At 34.6% G+C, this 18,280-nt stretch overlaps 5 protein-coding genes across 5 annotated transcripts; 2 read left to right on the top strand and 3 right to left on the bottom strand.

The window, feature by feature from the left end:
- Positions 1–228: 228 nt before the first annotated feature.
- RO3G_15550 (mitochondrial 54S ribosomal protein mL54) lies at positions 229–602 on the bottom strand (the record flags this gene model as incomplete). The annotated part of the gene is made up of 2 exons (XM_067670134.1): positions 229–470; positions 521–602. The coding sequence occupies 2 exons, from the start codon at positions 600–602 to the stop codon at positions 229–231; spliced, it is 324 nt and encodes a 107-aa protein (XP_067526235.1).
- A 1,106-nt stretch (positions 603–1,708) lies between these two features.
- On the bottom strand, positions 1,709–2,624 carry RO3G_15549 (TATA-box-binding protein; the record flags this gene model as incomplete). The annotated part of the gene is made up of 4 exons (XM_067670133.1): positions 1,709–1,879; positions 1,947–2,207; positions 2,268–2,364; positions 2,407–2,624. The coding sequence occupies 4 exons, from the start codon at positions 2,622–2,624 to the stop codon at positions 1,709–1,711; spliced, it is 747 nt and encodes a 248-aa protein (XP_067526234.1).
- Positions 2,625–10,078: 7,454 nt separating this feature from the next.
- Positions 10,079–10,357, bottom strand: RO3G_15548 (uncharacterized protein; the record flags this gene model as incomplete). Its single annotated transcript, XM_067670132.1, has 1 exon — positions 10,079–10,357. One exon carries the CDS (start codon positions 10,355–10,357, stop codon positions 10,079–10,081), a length of 279 nt encoding a protein of 92 aa, XP_067526233.1.
- A 4,121-nt stretch (positions 10,358–14,478) lies between these two features.
- RO3G_15547 (uncharacterized protein) lies at positions 14,479–15,935 on the top strand (the record flags this gene model as incomplete). Its single annotated transcript, XM_067670131.1, has 3 exons — positions 14,479–14,511; positions 14,702–14,733; positions 14,891–15,935. 3 exons carry the CDS (start codon positions 14,479–14,481, stop codon positions 15,933–15,935), a joined length of 1,110 nt encoding a protein of 369 aa, XP_067526232.1.
- A 1,201-nt stretch (positions 15,936–17,136) lies between these two features.
- Positions 17,137–17,926, top strand: RO3G_15546 (uncharacterized protein; the record flags this gene model as incomplete). The annotated part of the gene is made up of 4 exons (XM_067670130.1): positions 17,137–17,195; positions 17,325–17,358; positions 17,416–17,628; positions 17,681–17,926. 4 exons carry the CDS (start codon positions 17,137–17,139, stop codon positions 17,924–17,926), a joined length of 552 nt encoding a protein of 183 aa, XP_067526231.1.
- Between the last annotated feature and the right edge of the window lie 354 nt (positions 17,927–18,280).

Genomic DNA, 18,280 nt, shown 5'->3' with positions numbered 1-18,280 from the left:
GCGTTTGTCTTATAAAACCAAATTGACAGTTGTCTCTCAAATAACATACACTATTCCTTTTACGCATGATGTTGACCAAAGACGCACTCATAGCCTGTAATTCAGGACAAAAATGTGTTTTGCCTTTGATCAAAGCTGCTTCAACCCATAAAGCCCATCACAATCAAAACACCTATACTTTTTATTAACTAAACATATAATACACAACACTTTTATTCTATAAAAATCCTAATTCTTTTTGTCCTTCATAAAGTTGGATGCCTTGATAGCCTCTCGGTTTTGTTTTCTGTGATATTGACGGTTGGAAGGTTTGGTACTCTTTTGCTTCAACTTCTTCTCATCCAATAAATCCCACAACCAATCAGGGTATTCAGAGTCGTCAAGAGCAACAGGATCTTTACCGTCTTTCAAAAATTGAATGCCTTTTAATGTTGTTCCCTTTGGTGCTGATGAAGCTATTCTGGCATTGACTATGATATCATATTAATATTAAAGAGTAAATTGTCAATCGTGTGCATACCAGCTGTGTTGAAAAGAATACGTGTTGTATGTAAACGACTTGTACAGATAAGAACGGGTGAACGTACGAATGAATTAAACATTTTCTAATGAAAAAAAAAAAATCTTTTTCCATAAAGGGCCCCCCCTCTCTCTCTCTCTCTTCTCTCCAAAGAACAGTCCAGTCAAATTATTCATGGTCCGATAAACACAGTTTCCAAAATAAAAAGAAGGGGGGGGGATAAGAGCCAACTGTCAAACTTTAATAATTGATCCAATGAGACACTTACAACGAGATGCTTGAATCACATGTATTCACAAGAATCAGACAATTCTATTCTTGTTCAAAGAGAAATCCTCAGAGTAAAAATAGTCACATCAGCAACTTTAAAAAAAGAACCTCTTCTCACCTTGAAAGACAACCAAAGGCTGTAAAGAAAGCCTGTGAAGACCAAGTGGGTGACAATTGGTCTATGTTTACATTTATCAAACAGAAAACATGAACAGACGGATCTTTGTTAGCTCAGCAACACCTCATTCACATTATCTCTTTGGCTTGTAGCCAAGATTCACATGAATTCTTTATGAATCAGCAGGATATCCTCATCTTCTGACTGCTGCCTCCCCTCCCTTCACACTGAATCTCTTTTGCTCATAGTTTTTTACTGGTATCTTTTATAGATGCCCTTGAGAACGCCAAGGGTTTCTGTAGGGATCTTTATCCCTTCTCTCTCCTTCTCCTCACCCCGTGTTGAACACATCCCTACTTATCCTTGTGATTAGAATCGTATGAAAGAGATGATGGGGAATCTCATTATAGTTTTCTCTCCTGAACAAGATGAGTCCCATGCGTTATATGCATCAGGTTGATTTCATTTACAAAGAAGGCATGCTAATAAACAATTCATATTTGTATACATGTAAATAATAAAGTATGGAATGTATTGTAAAATAAAATAAAATTCCAGTAAATATTTTAATGTTTTTTTTATTGTTATTATTATACAATTTTTTTTTTAATCATAAAAAAGGTTATTTTTTTATCGTAAAAGAGAAGGTTAATTGAGGAAGAGGGGAGGTTAAAACTTTATACACACACGTAAGAAGGATAAATAAGGGGGAGGGGGGGATCGGGAGAAGTGAGAGGGGATAGTAAATGAAACTCCACCCTATGATAACGCTTTTTTTCATTTTTCTTTCTTACAAATTTTTAAGGTTTACGGAATTCAGTAAGTACAGGATATATTGCTTGAAAAGCTTGATAAATTTCTTCTCTCACTTTGGCACCAGTTAATACAATTTTGCCAGAGACAAAGATTAATAACACAATCTTTGGTTTTACCATACGATAGATAAGACCAGGGAATAATTCAGGTTCATACTAACATTTGGGTTAGGATCACTCAAACGAAAAAAAAAAAAAAAAAAAAAAAAAAAAAAAAACTTACAGAACTGAAGTGACCGTGAGAATAAGCTAAACCTTCAAGACGGATAGGAAACTTGACATCACAAGAACCCACAATATTTTGAATTTTGAAATCTGTAAACTTGGCTTGAAAGCCTAGTTTTTGAATAATACGAGCATATTTACGAGCAGCCAACTTGGAATCATCTTCTGATTTAGCACCTGTCACTACCATCTTTCCAGAAGCGAAAATAAGTGCAGTTGTCTTTGGTTCACGAATACGCATAATAACAGCTGCAAAACGCTATAGACACTCTATTGTTTAGGAGAAAAAAAAACAACGAGTTCTTCCCCACAATTATACCTTTGGATTGTACTCTGCATTACGTGCATGAAGAGCAATAGTTTTTAAATCTAAACGACAATCCAAATTGACAGTTGCAACAATATTTCTGAAAACCCTTTTTTAAATATACATTGCTTTACACTGTTTTAGAACTTACTGTAGAGTAGGAGTAATACCAGCTACAGCATAAGGATTGGCATCTCTACTACTGGGTGTAGGTGCGTCATTAGGAGCAGGTGTGGATGGAAGTGCAAATGGTGTTGAATTATGAAGAGGAGTTGGAATGGAAGGTGTTTGTATAGAAGGTGTCTGAATAGAAGGTGTCTGCATAGCAGGCGTAGTCATGGAGGGTGTAGCAATATTAAATCCAGACATTTTTAGAAAAAAAAGTTTAGCGGAAAAAGAGGTGAAAAAATTGATTTTGTTAAACAAAATTCAACCTGTATTTATACTTTTTTGGAAGTTTGTGGCTTAGTATCTGAGAATGAAGCTTGATTGGTTCGAGATCGTTTCATTCGAAAGAAAACAATGGAAAAGAAAAAAATTTTTTTTTTTTTTTTTTACAACACAACTTTTCTCTTTCTCTTATTTGCTTCGTTTGACCTTTTGTTTTATTTTATATGTTTATTTATCAATTTTATTATCCTTCAGTACATATTATTTACATTTCCTTTTTTTTTTAAGTGAACACAATGCTTTGTCATTTTTCTTTTTTAGTATATATCATATGTGAGTATTTTCAGGGTTACAAAAAAAATTATTTTATAAAAAGATAAGAGTATTTTTTTTCTTTTTTTTTTTTTTTTTTTTTTTCTTTTTTATAAAAATAAAAGTCAATATTGTTATTTACTTTGTAAATTCCTATTCAAAAGTATACCTTTGAATACATTTTATGTAGTGAATGTATTCAAAGGTCATTACTATCAATACTATATAAAAAAAGAAAGAAAGATTTACATTTACTTTTTTCGCAGCACTTTTATATGCGTATAAATGAGAGAAGAGATTTTATATTTATAAACCGGTTTCATGTGAGTATTAAGGAGGTTATCAAACTCTCCTTTAATCCCTCTCTCTTTTGAAATTATTTTGTTTACTTTAATGTAAGCGAAAATAATAGATAAAACAATTCCGTCTGTGTTTGTTTACATCGTACGAACACACATTTCACAAAATGCGTCAAAAAAAAACACATGCTGCTTTGACACTCAAAGGGTCACTTGGATGCTTACTGATTCTCAGTACTTTTGTGTGTGTGCTTTGTTGAAATCTTGAAGATTGTGCTGACTCTGAGGAGAAGAGGAGAGGGGTTATGTATTCATTTAGATGAAATGTATTTTTTTTTTCATCTTTTGGCTTTTCTCATTCAATTTGTTCTATTCTCTGTAGAACGCCAAAAAGAGAAGAAAGATGTAGGGGCGTATTTATAGCAAGAATATCTCTTGTCCTCTCCTTTAAATTTGTGTAATCATCATTTAGTGCGTGTGTAAAAATATTTGATTTTTGCGCATCAGAAAAAACCCCTCCTTTTTCTTTTTAAAAAAAAATATCTTTGTTTATACAGTCTTGAATAGGCACAGGGTATCGTTAGACCTTAATTGAACAGAACAGTTCAATAAGGTACAAAGAAAAGATATTTTGAGGGTTAAAGAAAAAATTTGCGGTCCCCCTTTTTTCCGCTTTTCAATGCTTACCATATTTGGAGAACGATTCATTACATTAATTAACGCAACGAATTGGTAAATAACACGCAACTTCAAAAACCTAATTCTTTCATGTGCGTCGTATATATAGTAGGCCACCAGGACCCACCGATCTTCTTGTTGGCTTAACAGCCCATGTGATGAGTATAAGAAGCACTTGAAATACCCATCCTGCTCATCGTAAAGACAACTACACCTTCGAGACTATCTCCACACAAACATTTTTCGTTGTACTTGTGAAAATCTTTTAGTTCGCCAATGATAAGAGAGATGCCTTAAACGCCTTTATTTTCTTTATTAAATTCGAGTATTTCATCCATGTCGTGGGAATATTGGATACTCAAAGAGCTTTTCTGTATTATCTCTTTTTCTTTTCTTCTTCTTTTCTTCTTCTTCTTTTTTATTTATTCCTGTTCTAAATGTACTGATGTTGCAAATTTATTTCATATTTATGTAATGATCTTGTGGTTACATGAATCAAGACTCCTTTCAAACAACCATTGCACCTGAATCTAACAATTTCTAATCTCACTCTGTGGAATTCCATTGAATTTCTTATTGTTCAAAAGATGCAAGCGCTCTCCACTGTTTGATTCATTAATGAGTTACCTTATGTTTTTATTTTCGTCACTTGATGGCAACCTTGAATTGCATTTTCCAGTGGTATAACGTCATTCACTATTGATGAAGGTAGCACAGTCATAGAGTGCCTTCAAACCTATCAATCAGTATTCTTCTTTTGTTTGTCTCTACCATGTACAATTCATGACTTATTTTTTTTTTTTCCACTGCTCTTTAACAAACTTTTGCTCTTTTTGACTTGGCAATTTTTTATTCCCTCCTGCTGAAAAACAAGAAGCTTATTATACATTTTTGCTACAAAAAAACTTTTATGACTAACTTGTCATTCAATATGCTATGCAAAGATGTACTCTAGTCAAGGACAATGCTCCTATAACCATGAGTTAAAAAAAAAGTTGCGAGTATAAAAGGCTACCAGAGTGTTTATTTGCCTCCATCATCCTAAACCCGGTTAAAAGAGGATTAAAGGAAACTGAAAGCATCCTTTTGCGAAAATGATTTTAAAAAGGTGAAACAATGTCTGATGGATAGCCAAAGCTAATGAAATAATTTCTTTTTGATGATTTTTCTGGTTGGATTAAACACTCTCTTTTTCTTATTCAAGAAGGATAATAATAATAATAAAAAAAAAGACGAATTGTTTTATTCAATATAGCAGAATGAGATATATTTGTCGAATTGCAAGCTCAGATGATAAGTAATCCGGAAAGTTCTGCATGAAGGCTAGATATTTAATATTCTATTGCACTTGTTCGAATGATGACTGACCGTCAAACATATAATAGCGTTTTAATACACATGGTCAAATAAAGGGCTTTTTAATTTATTATTAACAAATAGGATAAAGAACTATAATATGGATGTTCTAATACGAAAACTATTTCCAAAAACCACTCACAAGAACCAACATGGCATTTTTCATAATACATGCTCTTCCACTTAGATACACTCATTTTATATAAATGATTATTATTTTACTTTTATTAATGAACTTAAACTCTTAATTTAAGTGATAAATTACCATCTTTGCTTTGAAATGATTAGCAAATGGAAAGCGATAGACATTGCCTTTAAGAAAGACTGTGTACTTATTGACTAAACTGGGATAATACTCCAGTGATGAGAACCCGAGCATGCTCAAAGGCTTCTCTCCAAATCGAAGTTTGGTACGACTCGAATGGCAGTTGGGTCGTTTCCAATTTGTGGTAGAGTGTAGTTTAAATTGCGACTTGAATCCTCGCTATTACTTTAAACGTTCACTTCTTTCTCTCAAAAAAAAATGCATTGGACTTTAAGAGCGATACTGAATAGTAATCTGATGCTGCTACTATACTACTTGCTTGTTTATACCATGAACATTTGGAACTCTATGGTTTTTAGCAATTTGAAGATCGTTTTTCTTTTTGGGGTCTTTTAATATCTACTAGACCAAGCAGGAGACGTCCTGTTCTGCTCTATATGTTTCATAAATTGAAGCTAATCTCCTTATCAACAAATTTTTCCTAAAAGGTCTTGTGTGTGTGTGCCTAATCTAACCTTGACAGTTATCAGCAGTTTGATAACAATCGACAGTTTAAACAAATAATACGGGTGCTTATTATGTGATAAAGAAAAATGTGGTGTCTCCATTAAATGAAATTGTGTAAAAGACATGTAATAACCGTCAAAATTAATAGATATACATGTAATGATGTACCTTTAAATGAAATAATCATGTTGCATTTTGTATTGTTACAAGATAGGAGTGCAAGTTGTAAAAGGAAAAAAAAAAAAAAAAAAAAAAGAAATGCTTGGAGGTATCACTACATATGATGTATTCAATAAGATAGGAAATGGTGATGTATTTACAATAAAGATTCTATTCGATAAAGAAATCGAATCTTTTCAAAATCTTTTCGACAATGAGGTCGGCTTCAGCAGCAATACCATGGGTGGTAACTCCCTCGGCTATAATTCCCAAATATAGATCGAGATTTGTATTGCCTACGATCTTAATTTCCATTTCGCTGTCCCACATTGACCCACAACTCCATTTGCTGCCTTTACTACTGTTGTTATTTTTAGTTTGGCGGGGTTTTTTTTTTATCAATACCACCATACCCATATTCTTTCAACGTTGTTCGTTGTGGTCCACCATAACATCAAGCTAAAAGATTCTAGAATAGGATGCGTGTCTGCATCGGCAAGTATGGATATTGTGCAAGGTCATGAGCCGACGTGATTAGTGTGCGCAGAATAAAACCGATTTGGAACACAAGTGCTCTTTTTGAAAAAAAAAAAATTTACTTGTTTTAGGTGGCAGAGAAGGCCTTGGTTTGTACAAGATTCTCTGCGACAATCGAGTTTGATTTGTCTTTGGACCTGGTAGAAATACAAATAAAATAGTCGTTTGAAGCTCTAACTTTTTTGGTGCAGAAGCCAGCGCTGGGACTAATGAATCTGCTGTCAGTCCTTAAATTGGATGCCACTAAAGCATTGGGTGTATGTATTTCCCTTAGGCAGCTTCTCGTCCAAGTTGTCAATCCTGAGGTTTTCATATTGTATCCCAAGTAACGGTGGAGGGCTTTGGCTTGCATCACCAGTGGAATACTCAAGATGAACACCCAGAGAAGAATATCTGCTGTCTATCTCAACACAATTAGCGAGCAAAGGTTGGTAGGCACCATCCAGAATTGCACCACAGAAAAGATTTTCCGTTTGCTTGTGGCATATTAAAATGGTTCTCCTCCATTGGGAAGTGAGGGGCTTTATTTAATTGCTGTTAATCTCACTAAAAGTAATACAAACCCAAGAATTTGTTTATAAAGACTGCTCAAGATGGATGTTTACAAATCTTTTGACTTGAAACAGGTTGTTGCACGGTAACAGGATAACTCAATAAGATCATCTCCTCGCAGTGCTTTCAGATCCATTCTTTTCGGGCTTTCCTTTTTCTTTTAGCTGTATGTGCCTTTTTATATTTTCATTTGATGTGTAGGCTAGATCTCCATTCACCTTTGTTTTTGTCAGAAATGACTTGCGCTTTATCGAATGGTTCACTCTGATAACTATATCAGCATGACGCTTGGCTTGAATGGATAGACAACTTTCCACAGCTTTCGTCATTGACGTCTGACTCTTACTCTTGTACGCCGATATTGCTGCTGGCATTGACATGTTCTTTACTTTATAATGCCTTCATCACTGGTCGCTATACACCGTCAGGTACAGTTTCTTTCTCCTCCTCGAATATGACCATTATGCTAATGTTGATAAATTATTATTTACAAAATTTGAGTGGGTTAACTTGCAATACATTTCAAAAACAGGCTGTTTGAGTTGTTCAACTTTTTTAAAATACTCCCAGCATGCAAAACATGAAAACGTAACGGCAGATCGAGCGACCTGTTTAGGTATGAGTGTTCAGTAAAATGTAAATGAAAATACTGAGAGTGTTCTGTGGATAATTTCTTATGAAACCTGTACGGTGCATTCCTGAGAGCATGTTTTGTAGGGTTGCTGGCGAAGGCTTTCTGGCTATTATTATTTGCGTCTACAATTTGTGAATCAGTGTTGAAGCTGAACAGTGTCTTTCGTTGACAATTGTTCACTGTAGCTCCATTGATATCATCAAGGCTTATCTGTGCAATGAATGGATCAAAGTGCGTGCCTGGTCCATTTGGATGGCTTTTCTTGGTAATTTCAAGTTTGTTGGTTTTAGATGACAATAAAGAGACAAAAGAAAACCTGACATGCAAACTTAAAGTGAAAATCCTGCATGTGTATTTGTTTATGATGAACAAACAGTATAATATTGAAAAAAGATGAAATTCGATGTGTTAGCATGTAATTAAGCGCATTAGGTCAATTCATAATTTACAATAATCTGTTATCACAAGCATATCAGTCAACGGGATCGTTTTTTAACTTTTCTTTTATTTGGCTTTGGCGAAAATATGACTCGAGGGGTTTCGCAAGGAGCTGACTCATGAAGTACTCTAGATCTTGTGATATATATATATATATATCAGTTTTGGCAGTGAAGCTCTTACTTTCATATCTTCCACCAACTTTGCCATGTGATTCTTTCAAATTGGAGGAGAATGAGTTTTGTGGACCAAGAAAGTATTGAAATAACCTTACCTTGAACAAGAAGAAAACGTCGACAGTCTTTAAAACATGCTTAATTTGCGATTTGTATGTGTGTAGGGTAACCTCTTTGATCAAACTTGCAACATAAACTTCCTCTTTTTTTTCTCTAAAGTCTACATATAGTCGGTGCTGCCTATTTGCCAAAATTACTAGAGCCTAAGATACTTGATCAGATCTGCAAACCCTCACCAATGAAATCCGCTGCTAATATATTTTTGGTTTTGATTTCGTATTTTCGGCTCAACTAATTCGAAATAGAAATTTTGGATTGTAGATTGTTTGATTGCTACTTTATGACTGTGCTAGAACTGACACTCTTTTTTTTTTATTATTATTGAAAATTATCAAGTCAGAGCTACTGAGAAAGAAAGCATATTGGAGTCTTTTGTATCCTAATTGCCAGTGAATGACAGCCTTTGATTAACACTTGCCCTTTTAAGGTGCTTCTTTATTAAGAATACAATCTTTTTGCTGCCTCTTTGAGTCATCAATATGATGAATGTTCATGCTCTAAATCAACATAAAGCATTCATCTTTTGTCGGTATCAAGTATTATTATTCCACTTGAGATGCAAAAAAGAAAGGAAGACCGTCAATTGTTTATTACAAGGATATGGTTATGAAGAGTTTCAATTCTTTCTTCTTTATACTACACTCCTCATCTTTTTTAGTCCTTATAGCCAAGTAACATTTTCTTTCTGTTTATGGACTTTGACAAAAGGTATATAATTTTTACCCTTTTAAGTCATAGATGGTCTTTCTATCTTTGTATTCTTTTCTTATTATTATTAATTTGCTCTATACATGAAGTATCAACATAGGCTAAATGAAATATGTATTTCATATAAGCTTGAGCTTCTAGACAAATTACGTATATCATCATTCATAGATATATTTCTAAATCAATGAGTACGACATTTTATAAATCCATTTAATCTTGACTTTCTATCAGCAAAAGCAAAGGACAGTACATCCAAAGATGACCAAACGCATAAGGTAGCTCAAATTGTCGTTGTCATACAAATGTTTATCATCATTCATCACACAATCTGAATTAGTAGTCTGTATCCAAAACCTTTTATCATGTTGCTCATGAGTGAATAACCCAAAATACTTTTTTTTATATTACTTTTCTATAATCTTCCCTTTTGCACAAAATGAAAGAAAAGTATCCTACAAGTCATTCATAAAGAGTATTCTATCCCTTTTTATGGACAATATAATTCAAGAAAAGAAAAAAAAAAAAAAAGAACAAAATAGGTCTGTGCTATATATAAAAGAAAACTTCATGATGGGCTTTGTTTTATTAACTTGTATTTTTTTCTATTAGCATGCCAAGGACATTAATGAACCTTGGAAGAAGAGTAAAAATATTGCCAAAAAGAGTGAATGTTAGAAAATAATGTCTTAACGTTAAACAGCAGCAGCAGGAGCAGCAGGAGCAGCAGCAGCAGCAGCACCAGTACCAGCAACAGCAGAAGAATAAGAAGAAACAATATCTCCAAAAATAGCAGCAACAGGAGAAGAAGAAGTAATATCTCCAACAGCAGCAGTAGCAACAGCAGGAGCAGCAGCAGCAGCAATATCAGTACCACCAATCTGTCTTTTTTCTAATCCAATAGAGCCAAGAGGAACTGAAGACACGATCGCAAAGACAGATGATAAACCAAAGAAGATGAGAGATAAGCGCATGTTTGTATGTAAAATAGACTCTTGATTGATAATGAGTTGATTGAGGGAAAAAGATTGCTTCTTTTAGATGTGTTGAGGTAAGAGAATTTGAACGGTTGCAATCTATGCATGTAGACAGACACTTATGATTCCAAATCTTTTTGGTTTTTTGAAAATATAAACCTAAAAAGAGGATGCATAGGAATGTTTTCTGCAAAGGTCTCGAATGGGAAGTGCAAAACTTCAGGTTTTCTTAATACAGTTTAATAAAAAAAGAACGACCTAACCCAAACGAAAACAAAGAAAATAAAAATGTAAAATTCGATGAGAATGATAAAATAGATTCTTTATTTAATATGACTGTATCTAGTATTTATATCCTTTTTCTTTATAAAGATTCAGTTGCCTCCCTTTTCAATATGTTTTAATGAGCTATGACTATAGGTCTAGGATAAATAAACTTTGGTGTCAAGGTCTGCTTCTGGTTATGCAAGTGAACTGTTTATATCCATTTCTTTAGTTATGTGTTATTACACCAAAAGATATATTAAAGTAACTTGTATTGAGTTAAAGGAATAGATTTTGTTATGAACTAAGTAAGAGAAGAGGGGGGAGTCTTTATAAAGCATTCATTATTCTGATTTGGTTGTTTGAGTGTAAATCATGTTTAAAGTAATTCGAAGCATGAGAGAGCTATTAGGAATGGTATCCTAACATTATCGTTCTCTTTCATGATTATTATGTACTATGCAGGGATAGTAATTGTTATTTGAAAATAATCATCCTCATAGATTATATGTCTTTTTTTAGACCATTCATAACTACGACTTTATTAATGTACCCTACGACATGCATCATAAAGCGTGAGTACTATAATAAACAAAGATTACTTTTGTAGGCTCTTCTTTCGAAATATGTATCGATACATTAGTCCATAAGCTGACGATGCAAAGCTTGGTGGTATACTCGAGTTTATTTTGACTTGACGTTTCATAGATCCTATCTTATGAATTCATGATACCACATGTCTTTTTAAGCTCTTGAGCTTTGCTTTGAAACCCAGCAGACTTTCTGACTGTTTCTGTTACAAGATCTTTGGATGTCACTTTTTGCTTTCATCAATGATTCTGGTGATAGAACTGCTTATTGAAATGGGCTCTAAATCAGATGGTCTGAATGAACCCATGGATGCTAGGTTGAGGTAAAGAGTAAGCCTTACATTGTCAAGATGAGATTTGTCAAGATCTCAACTGTAGTCTGATGCGCTTTGTTTGCTTTCACATGTTTTGATTCTGTCGATCATTTGCGAAAGCACTTGAGTTTATATATATATATATATATATATCTACAAAAAGAAATATCGAGAGAAACTAGAGATACATGTTGCCTCTTTCTGTTGGACAGAAGAGATAAAGCGGTATCCTAATAACTGGAATAAAGCCAAGCATCTGTTCTCAGTGGAATGACATGGTTGGTCTAATCAAAAAAGAGATTCATGCAAAAGGTTTGGATAATAACAGCAAGGGATGATGAAAGCAGCTATCAATAGATGACTAGAGCCTCAAAGGGGCAATACATGACACAAAGAAGCTTTAGATAACATGACGGTGGTCTTAATGCCATTTGATTGGGTATTTACACAGGGCATTAGAATGTCAGATAACTTTACAGTCTGCTGAATAACAATAATAATAATAATAATATGTATTGAGAGATATAAACCGTAAAAGTTTATTAAAAAAAACTATCGACCAGCTTGTTCTGATAGAGCCTTTTTTTTTTTTAAAAAAAAAATCTTAAATAATGGCAGGCAGTTGTGCCTTTTGGACTTTCTTTTCTAGAAACTTTTTCAAGGCTTTTTCTCTTTTTGTCGTCCTGGAACTTCCTTACTTTTGGCTGCTGCTTTGGTACACACACTTAATATAATTTAAAACAAATTTATGTTCTTTCCCAAGAATACGATAACGACCTGACTTTTTCTTCTCGAAAGTACTTTCAGGATTTTTATAATGACATTTGACCCATCTATTGGCTGCTCCAATATGGATACTTAATTGTCTCGCGGTAGCAGCGGCATTTAATCTTTTAGGATTGGCTTCATGGGATCTTCGTAACAGATATTCAAATGTTCTAGTTCATCAATAATTTGCATGTATTTATCGGCATTTTTGTCGTTATAAGCTACACACTAAAGCATACATACAGCTTGTTCCCTGTTTATAGTTATCTTATTGATTGCTTTAAATGAAAATGGTTAAAACAAATACAATAGAATTATAGACTTAGAGATGGATACGAAAACCAGAGGTTCAATATAAACGCAGAGAGAGTGGACATAGAAACCAAAGATTTAATGTGCATTAAAAAGTCATACACAGATCGAAAAATGAAGCAAAATCCTACGGTACCAAATACCCCAGAATGAATTTTTTATTAAAGAGATTTACGGTTTAAACAATCAACAAATCTTGATACAGAGTACCTATAAAAACCTTTTAAATTGCTTATGAGTACACTATTACGAATACCTTGGATTCGAGAAATCAAAGTTTCTTCCTCCAAATGGGTTTCTCTCTTCAGTTTACTTTTCGAGATGAACCAAAGCTGTTCAATTGGAATTAATTTGGGAGAATAAGCTAGAAGACAAATACCGTCATATCCACGTCTTTCACTACATTTCTTATATCCAAGTGGTTATGAATAGGTGCACTATCCATTACAATATTGTGCTTTTTGAACTCTTCATGCCTATCCATAACGTCCATTATCATTCAACAAAGTTGAAATAATAACCAGTAACAGTGCCACCTTTGATCTTCTGTACTGCTGAAGTAACTTTTGTTACTTTTCGCTTTTCTGAGCTTGATGCGACTTTTGGGGTCTTTATTTTCACATCAACGACACATAAGGGGATATAATGCTAGAGATAAACGTCACTTTGGCCTTCGTTTTTGATGTTTCAACAACCGTTCGTGTCCCCTTTTTTGATCATACCACAGAGCGCTTCATGTTAATTTGAAAAGCTGCTTCATCTATAAACACACAATTACTCTCCTAGTCCATATCAGTCTCTTTTATTTTCTGATCTGTTGGTATCTCTCCTCAGTCTTTTGCGACTGTTTCTTTCAATAGAATGAACATGGGCCTTTTTAAGATTGATGCTCCATTTTTGAATCATATACTCGTATAGGGAAGCTTTCAATATTTTTAGATCCTCAAACCGACTAGCTAGCCTATTTATCATTTCGTCCAAAGCTATCCCAGGCTTCTTACCAACAAGACTTGCCAGCTATTCCTTATGTATGTCGTTCAAAATAGCGAACCGACTGATCTACCACTACCAGATTTCGCCTTCATCGAAAGATACACTTTTGAAACCTTTTTTATACCAATTAGATGCAGTGCTATGAGGAACCTGTCTAATTTACACGAAAGATCCGACTACACTACTAGCTCATTTTGAGAAAAAGACTCTTTGACTGGTTCCCCTCTCCTTCCTCCAACGAGCTTATTTTACACCTGACCCATTATCTCATCACCCTTTGTCTTTGACCCCAAAAAGGTTTTAAGTCTCTTTTTCTGATCTGTCTCGAGTGAAAGCGATAGATACATTGAATATCATGTGACTAAATGAGGTTTGTTTTAAAACTTTCTGTTTAAATGTATCTAGCCTTGCTCTTTCTTTTTCAGAGTGAACGATCGTAATTTTTTGTTATAAAAAGATGATATAAATAGTTTAAAAGGAAATTCAATTGAACATTTAAAAAAAATACTCGAAAAAGAAGCAGAAGGGTGAGGGTCATGATCTATTCTAAAATATGAAAAGCAAAAGGTGGATGAATAGTCTTTATTCTAATCCTTCGTATACTGAGCAATAAACCCTTTGCTTGTTATAAATGCTCATATTTTATTTTTCGCCTTATTGAGCCTACTCACAACTTTAGTACATACTTTGAGTTGAAGGAAAAGAGTAAAGGAAAGAATAGAGTGTTGAATAAAAAAAAAAATAGTTTTCTGTCGATAGGTTCGTGTAACATCCATACTTTGTGCATGATGGACTGCTGTGACTGTAAAATTTGAATTTTTTTCTCTTTTACTGTATCAAGAAAAGCATTCCCTTTTTTTTTTTTTCTAAAAAAAGCATGTCTGATTCAGCAGAAAATTTGACACCGGGGGTAAAGAAACAAACAAGACGATTTGCACCTGTGAAGCGAGGAGCCAGAGCAGGAGGTAGTCCATCAGTCGCCAGACCAGCGGGAGAAAGTGAACCAGCAGCAGAAGGCAGTGCAACGCCCAAATCAAGCACGATTGGCACCATAAGACCTGAATCAGTGAGTTCAGGACGTTTACAAAGTGTGAATGAAGGACAACAGAAATCAAGAGGAGGTTCTGTCAGGGTATAGAGAGATCTTATTATCATGAAATCAAGCTCACCTCCTCTCTCTTTTTTTAGATGAAATTTAAACCTACTGTACCGCTTAAGAGAAACAAGAAAGAAGTGTATGAAAAAAAAAAAAAGATAATTGTTGAGCATAACCTAACCTTGTTTATTAGTTCTTCTTCTGCTATTGACGATGCACTCAATTCAAAATCAAGAGAAGGAGGAAGAGGAGGAGGAGGAGGAATGAGAGGAATGGGTCGTGGACGGGGTCGTGGACGTGGCCGTGGACGAGGCTTGATCATTGAAGAAGCTACGGCGTCAGGCATCTTTTCACTGGGTCCCTCTGCCGTGTCACGTAGCGGGAGCAGTCGACCTGGTTATGGAGGAGGAGGATATGCTTCGTTTGGCGGTGATGTGGGCAATCGTGCCGAAGCAGACAGTGAAGGAACAGACATGGTCGAGATGTTTACAACCTCGGCTAGCCATGATACACCCGTGACGTTTCCACATGTGTCTCAATTCGAAGGAGATGTGGACCCCATCACATTGCATCAAAAGGTGGGTAAGGTGCCATGGATGACAGTTCGTTCCAAAAAACAAGACGATGCGGCAGACAAGGTGAAGATAAAGTCAGAAGATGGCGATGAAGATGCTGTGATGGATGAAAATAAAGAAAAAGAGCGCGAATCAGACGTGGAAGAAGAGGGAACGACGGGAGAGAAAGTGTATATGGATGGCGATTCACCAGCACAAAATATATTTGCGTTGGACGAAAAGCAACGTCTTGTCTGTGTTGCAGAGGAAGAGTTGCTCTATTTCCAATTACCCACCGTAGTACCCAAATTCGAAGCTCCCAAAGCGCCCGAAGCAGATATCAAGATAGAAACAGATGAAGCAGAAAAGAAAGAACTGCCAGCTTCCGCTAGAAAATCCACATTGGAAGAGGCCATGTCAAATTTAGATTTAAAAGACATGCCAGAGGGACAAGTGGGCAAGTTGATTGTGTACAAGAGCGGTAAAGTAAAGATGCAATTTGGAAATATTTTGATGGATGTGATACAAGGCATGCACTCTAGCTTCTTGGAAAATGTGATGGTAGTTGACCATGAAAGTGAAGAAACTAAGAAGGCGATTGAATTGGGTCACATTGTACAGAAATTTGTGTGTAGCCCTAATATGGATACACTTTTAAAGCAAGATGAAGCATCTTTGCAATAAATTTTTTTTTTCTTATGCTATTTATCTTATTGCTTGTCTTTATTGTCACTTTATTATTTTATGCTTATTCAAGCCTTGTTCAATTTCAAAGAAAAGACTGGGCCTTTAAAACACAAGATAATGTTTTAATCTTGACAGCTCATCCTGATGATGAATGTATGTTTTTTGGTCCAACAATTACAACTTTGAAGTCAATTGTGAAATGCCGTCTTCACGTCTTGTGTTTATCCACTGGTAATGAATAAAACAAATATAATGTATATGAAAAACTAACATTCAGAATAAAGGTAATGCTGAGGGATTAGGCGATTTACGAAAAAAGGAGCTTGTTAAAAGCTGTCAAGTGCTTGGAATTTCTAATGTGAAATCGATTGATGATCCGTAAATTGATGAATCCCTATTTTTCTTCCTCTTTTATGCTTACATGGATTCTATAGTCTGTTGCAAGATAGTATGAAAAATACATGGGATTCAGCTGTTGTTCATCATTATATTAAACAATACGTTGCCAAGGAGAAAATTGATACGGTAATGTGTTGCTGACTGAGGTGTGCTCAATAACCAAGACCTGTTATGATAGATTATTACATTTGATGGCTATGGCATTTCAGGACACACCAACCATCGTGCTTGCTATTTAGGGGCAAAGTAAGATGAAATAAAATGATGAATGATGATCAATTCTTAAAGAAAAGCAATATAGGCATTTTATAGAATCCAATGAGAAGATCAGGTTGTACACATTAAATAGTATATCACTTGTTCGCAAATATATTGGTGTATTGGATTTATTCTTTAATAGGAACAACCTGAACTTGATATCACCTCCGATTTCTTATTTAGTAACACATAAAGCGATGCGTCAACATCAAACTCAATTGGTTTGGTTTCGGTGGCTCTATGTTACATTTAGCAGATACATGTTTATTAATGACTTATCACTCATTCATCCTTCGGATAATAAAATGAAATAAAAATTTGTTTCTCTTTTTTTTTCTCTTCTTCTGGTTCTTTCAATAGGGATACAATGGATGATAATAAATGTACTGATTATAAATTTGTACGTGCTTTACTAAATTATAAGTGTAGATGATAATAAAAAGTATCCAGAATATAAAAAGAGAATAAGAGAAATAGAACACGTACGCATTCAATCTTTGTGTTTCTCGCAAAACTAAAAATAACATAGGAAAATGATCAAATGTCACTTCAATTAACGAAAGCTCGTCATCATATTAAGCGATTGAAGATAGAAAGAGTGTAAAGACAGTGAACATGTACAAGGAATAATGATTAAATCGTCTGTGTCTATAGTATTTTATTAGAAGAAATAGATGAATTAAGACAGGCAAAACGATTAAAAAAGACAGTACTTTATAACAATGAAAGTGACTCTGAACCATCTGTTTCTGAATCTATAATTGTAATTATACACTCCATAATCATCTCTATCCACATGTATACTTATTGCACTTTTCAGTCTGAAGTGAAACCGGGCAGAAAGAGTACCAATGCAGCCGTTGCCAAAAAGAAGAGAGATCCTAATGCACCCAAGGGACCTGGTAATGTCTTCTTTTTATATTGCCGAATGGAAAGAGACAATATTAAAGATGAAGTGCCCAATGAATCCTTGGGTGAAGTGACTCGTTTGTTGGGACAAAAATGGAAAGCGCTCACAAAAGAAGAAAAACAGGTAAATCAAGAGTCACATTCCAAACTGCAGCTCATCCTTCTTGGGCTGATAGAAATACTATGATATCTACAAAAAGGAAATGGAAGAATACGAATCGGCCATGAAAAGTTATACGGCAGCTGGTGGTGGAATTGAAGGTGCGGCTGCAGTAGAAGCTAACAAATCAAGACAGGAAGAGATGATGAAACCTGAAGATATCGAATTTGATGATGAGGATGAAGTGGACATGCTTCAAGAAGATGAAGATGAAATAGTCAATGATGATCCATTACAAACAACCACAGCAGACTTTGTATAAAATTTTATTTTTCTTTTGTACAAAAACCTTAGTTGATAGGTTTAATCTATGTAATATTGTGTATAGAATAATGAATAATGAGAATAATAAAGAGAGGGGGGGAGCTTTTTTTTTTTTTTTTTTTTTTTTTTTTTACCTTAAAGTGCAAAGAGATTAAAGAGAACACAAAGGCTTTTAAATCTTGTACAAGATAATAAAATGCGCGTAAACCTTCTGGATCTTTACTATCATTGACTTCAACAAGCGAGGTTATTTTAGCAGTCTAATTGACATGATTAGCTTTCATAAGCGTGGAGTCGCGTATCATCATTTTACCTCAAAGGAAATATGTTCATTGCCAAGTCTCACTTCTAT

This window comes from Rhizopus delemar, genomic scaffold (genome assembly GCF_000149305.1).
Source record: "Rhizopus delemar RA 99-880 supercont3.16 genomic scaffold, whole genome shotgun sequence".
NCBI lineage: Eukaryota > Fungi > Mucoromycota > Mucoromycetes > Mucorales > Rhizopodaceae > Rhizopus > Rhizopus delemar.
The sequence above is the reverse complement of the archived record's forward strand: the minus strand, read 5'-3'. Positions and strand labels throughout refer to the sequence as shown.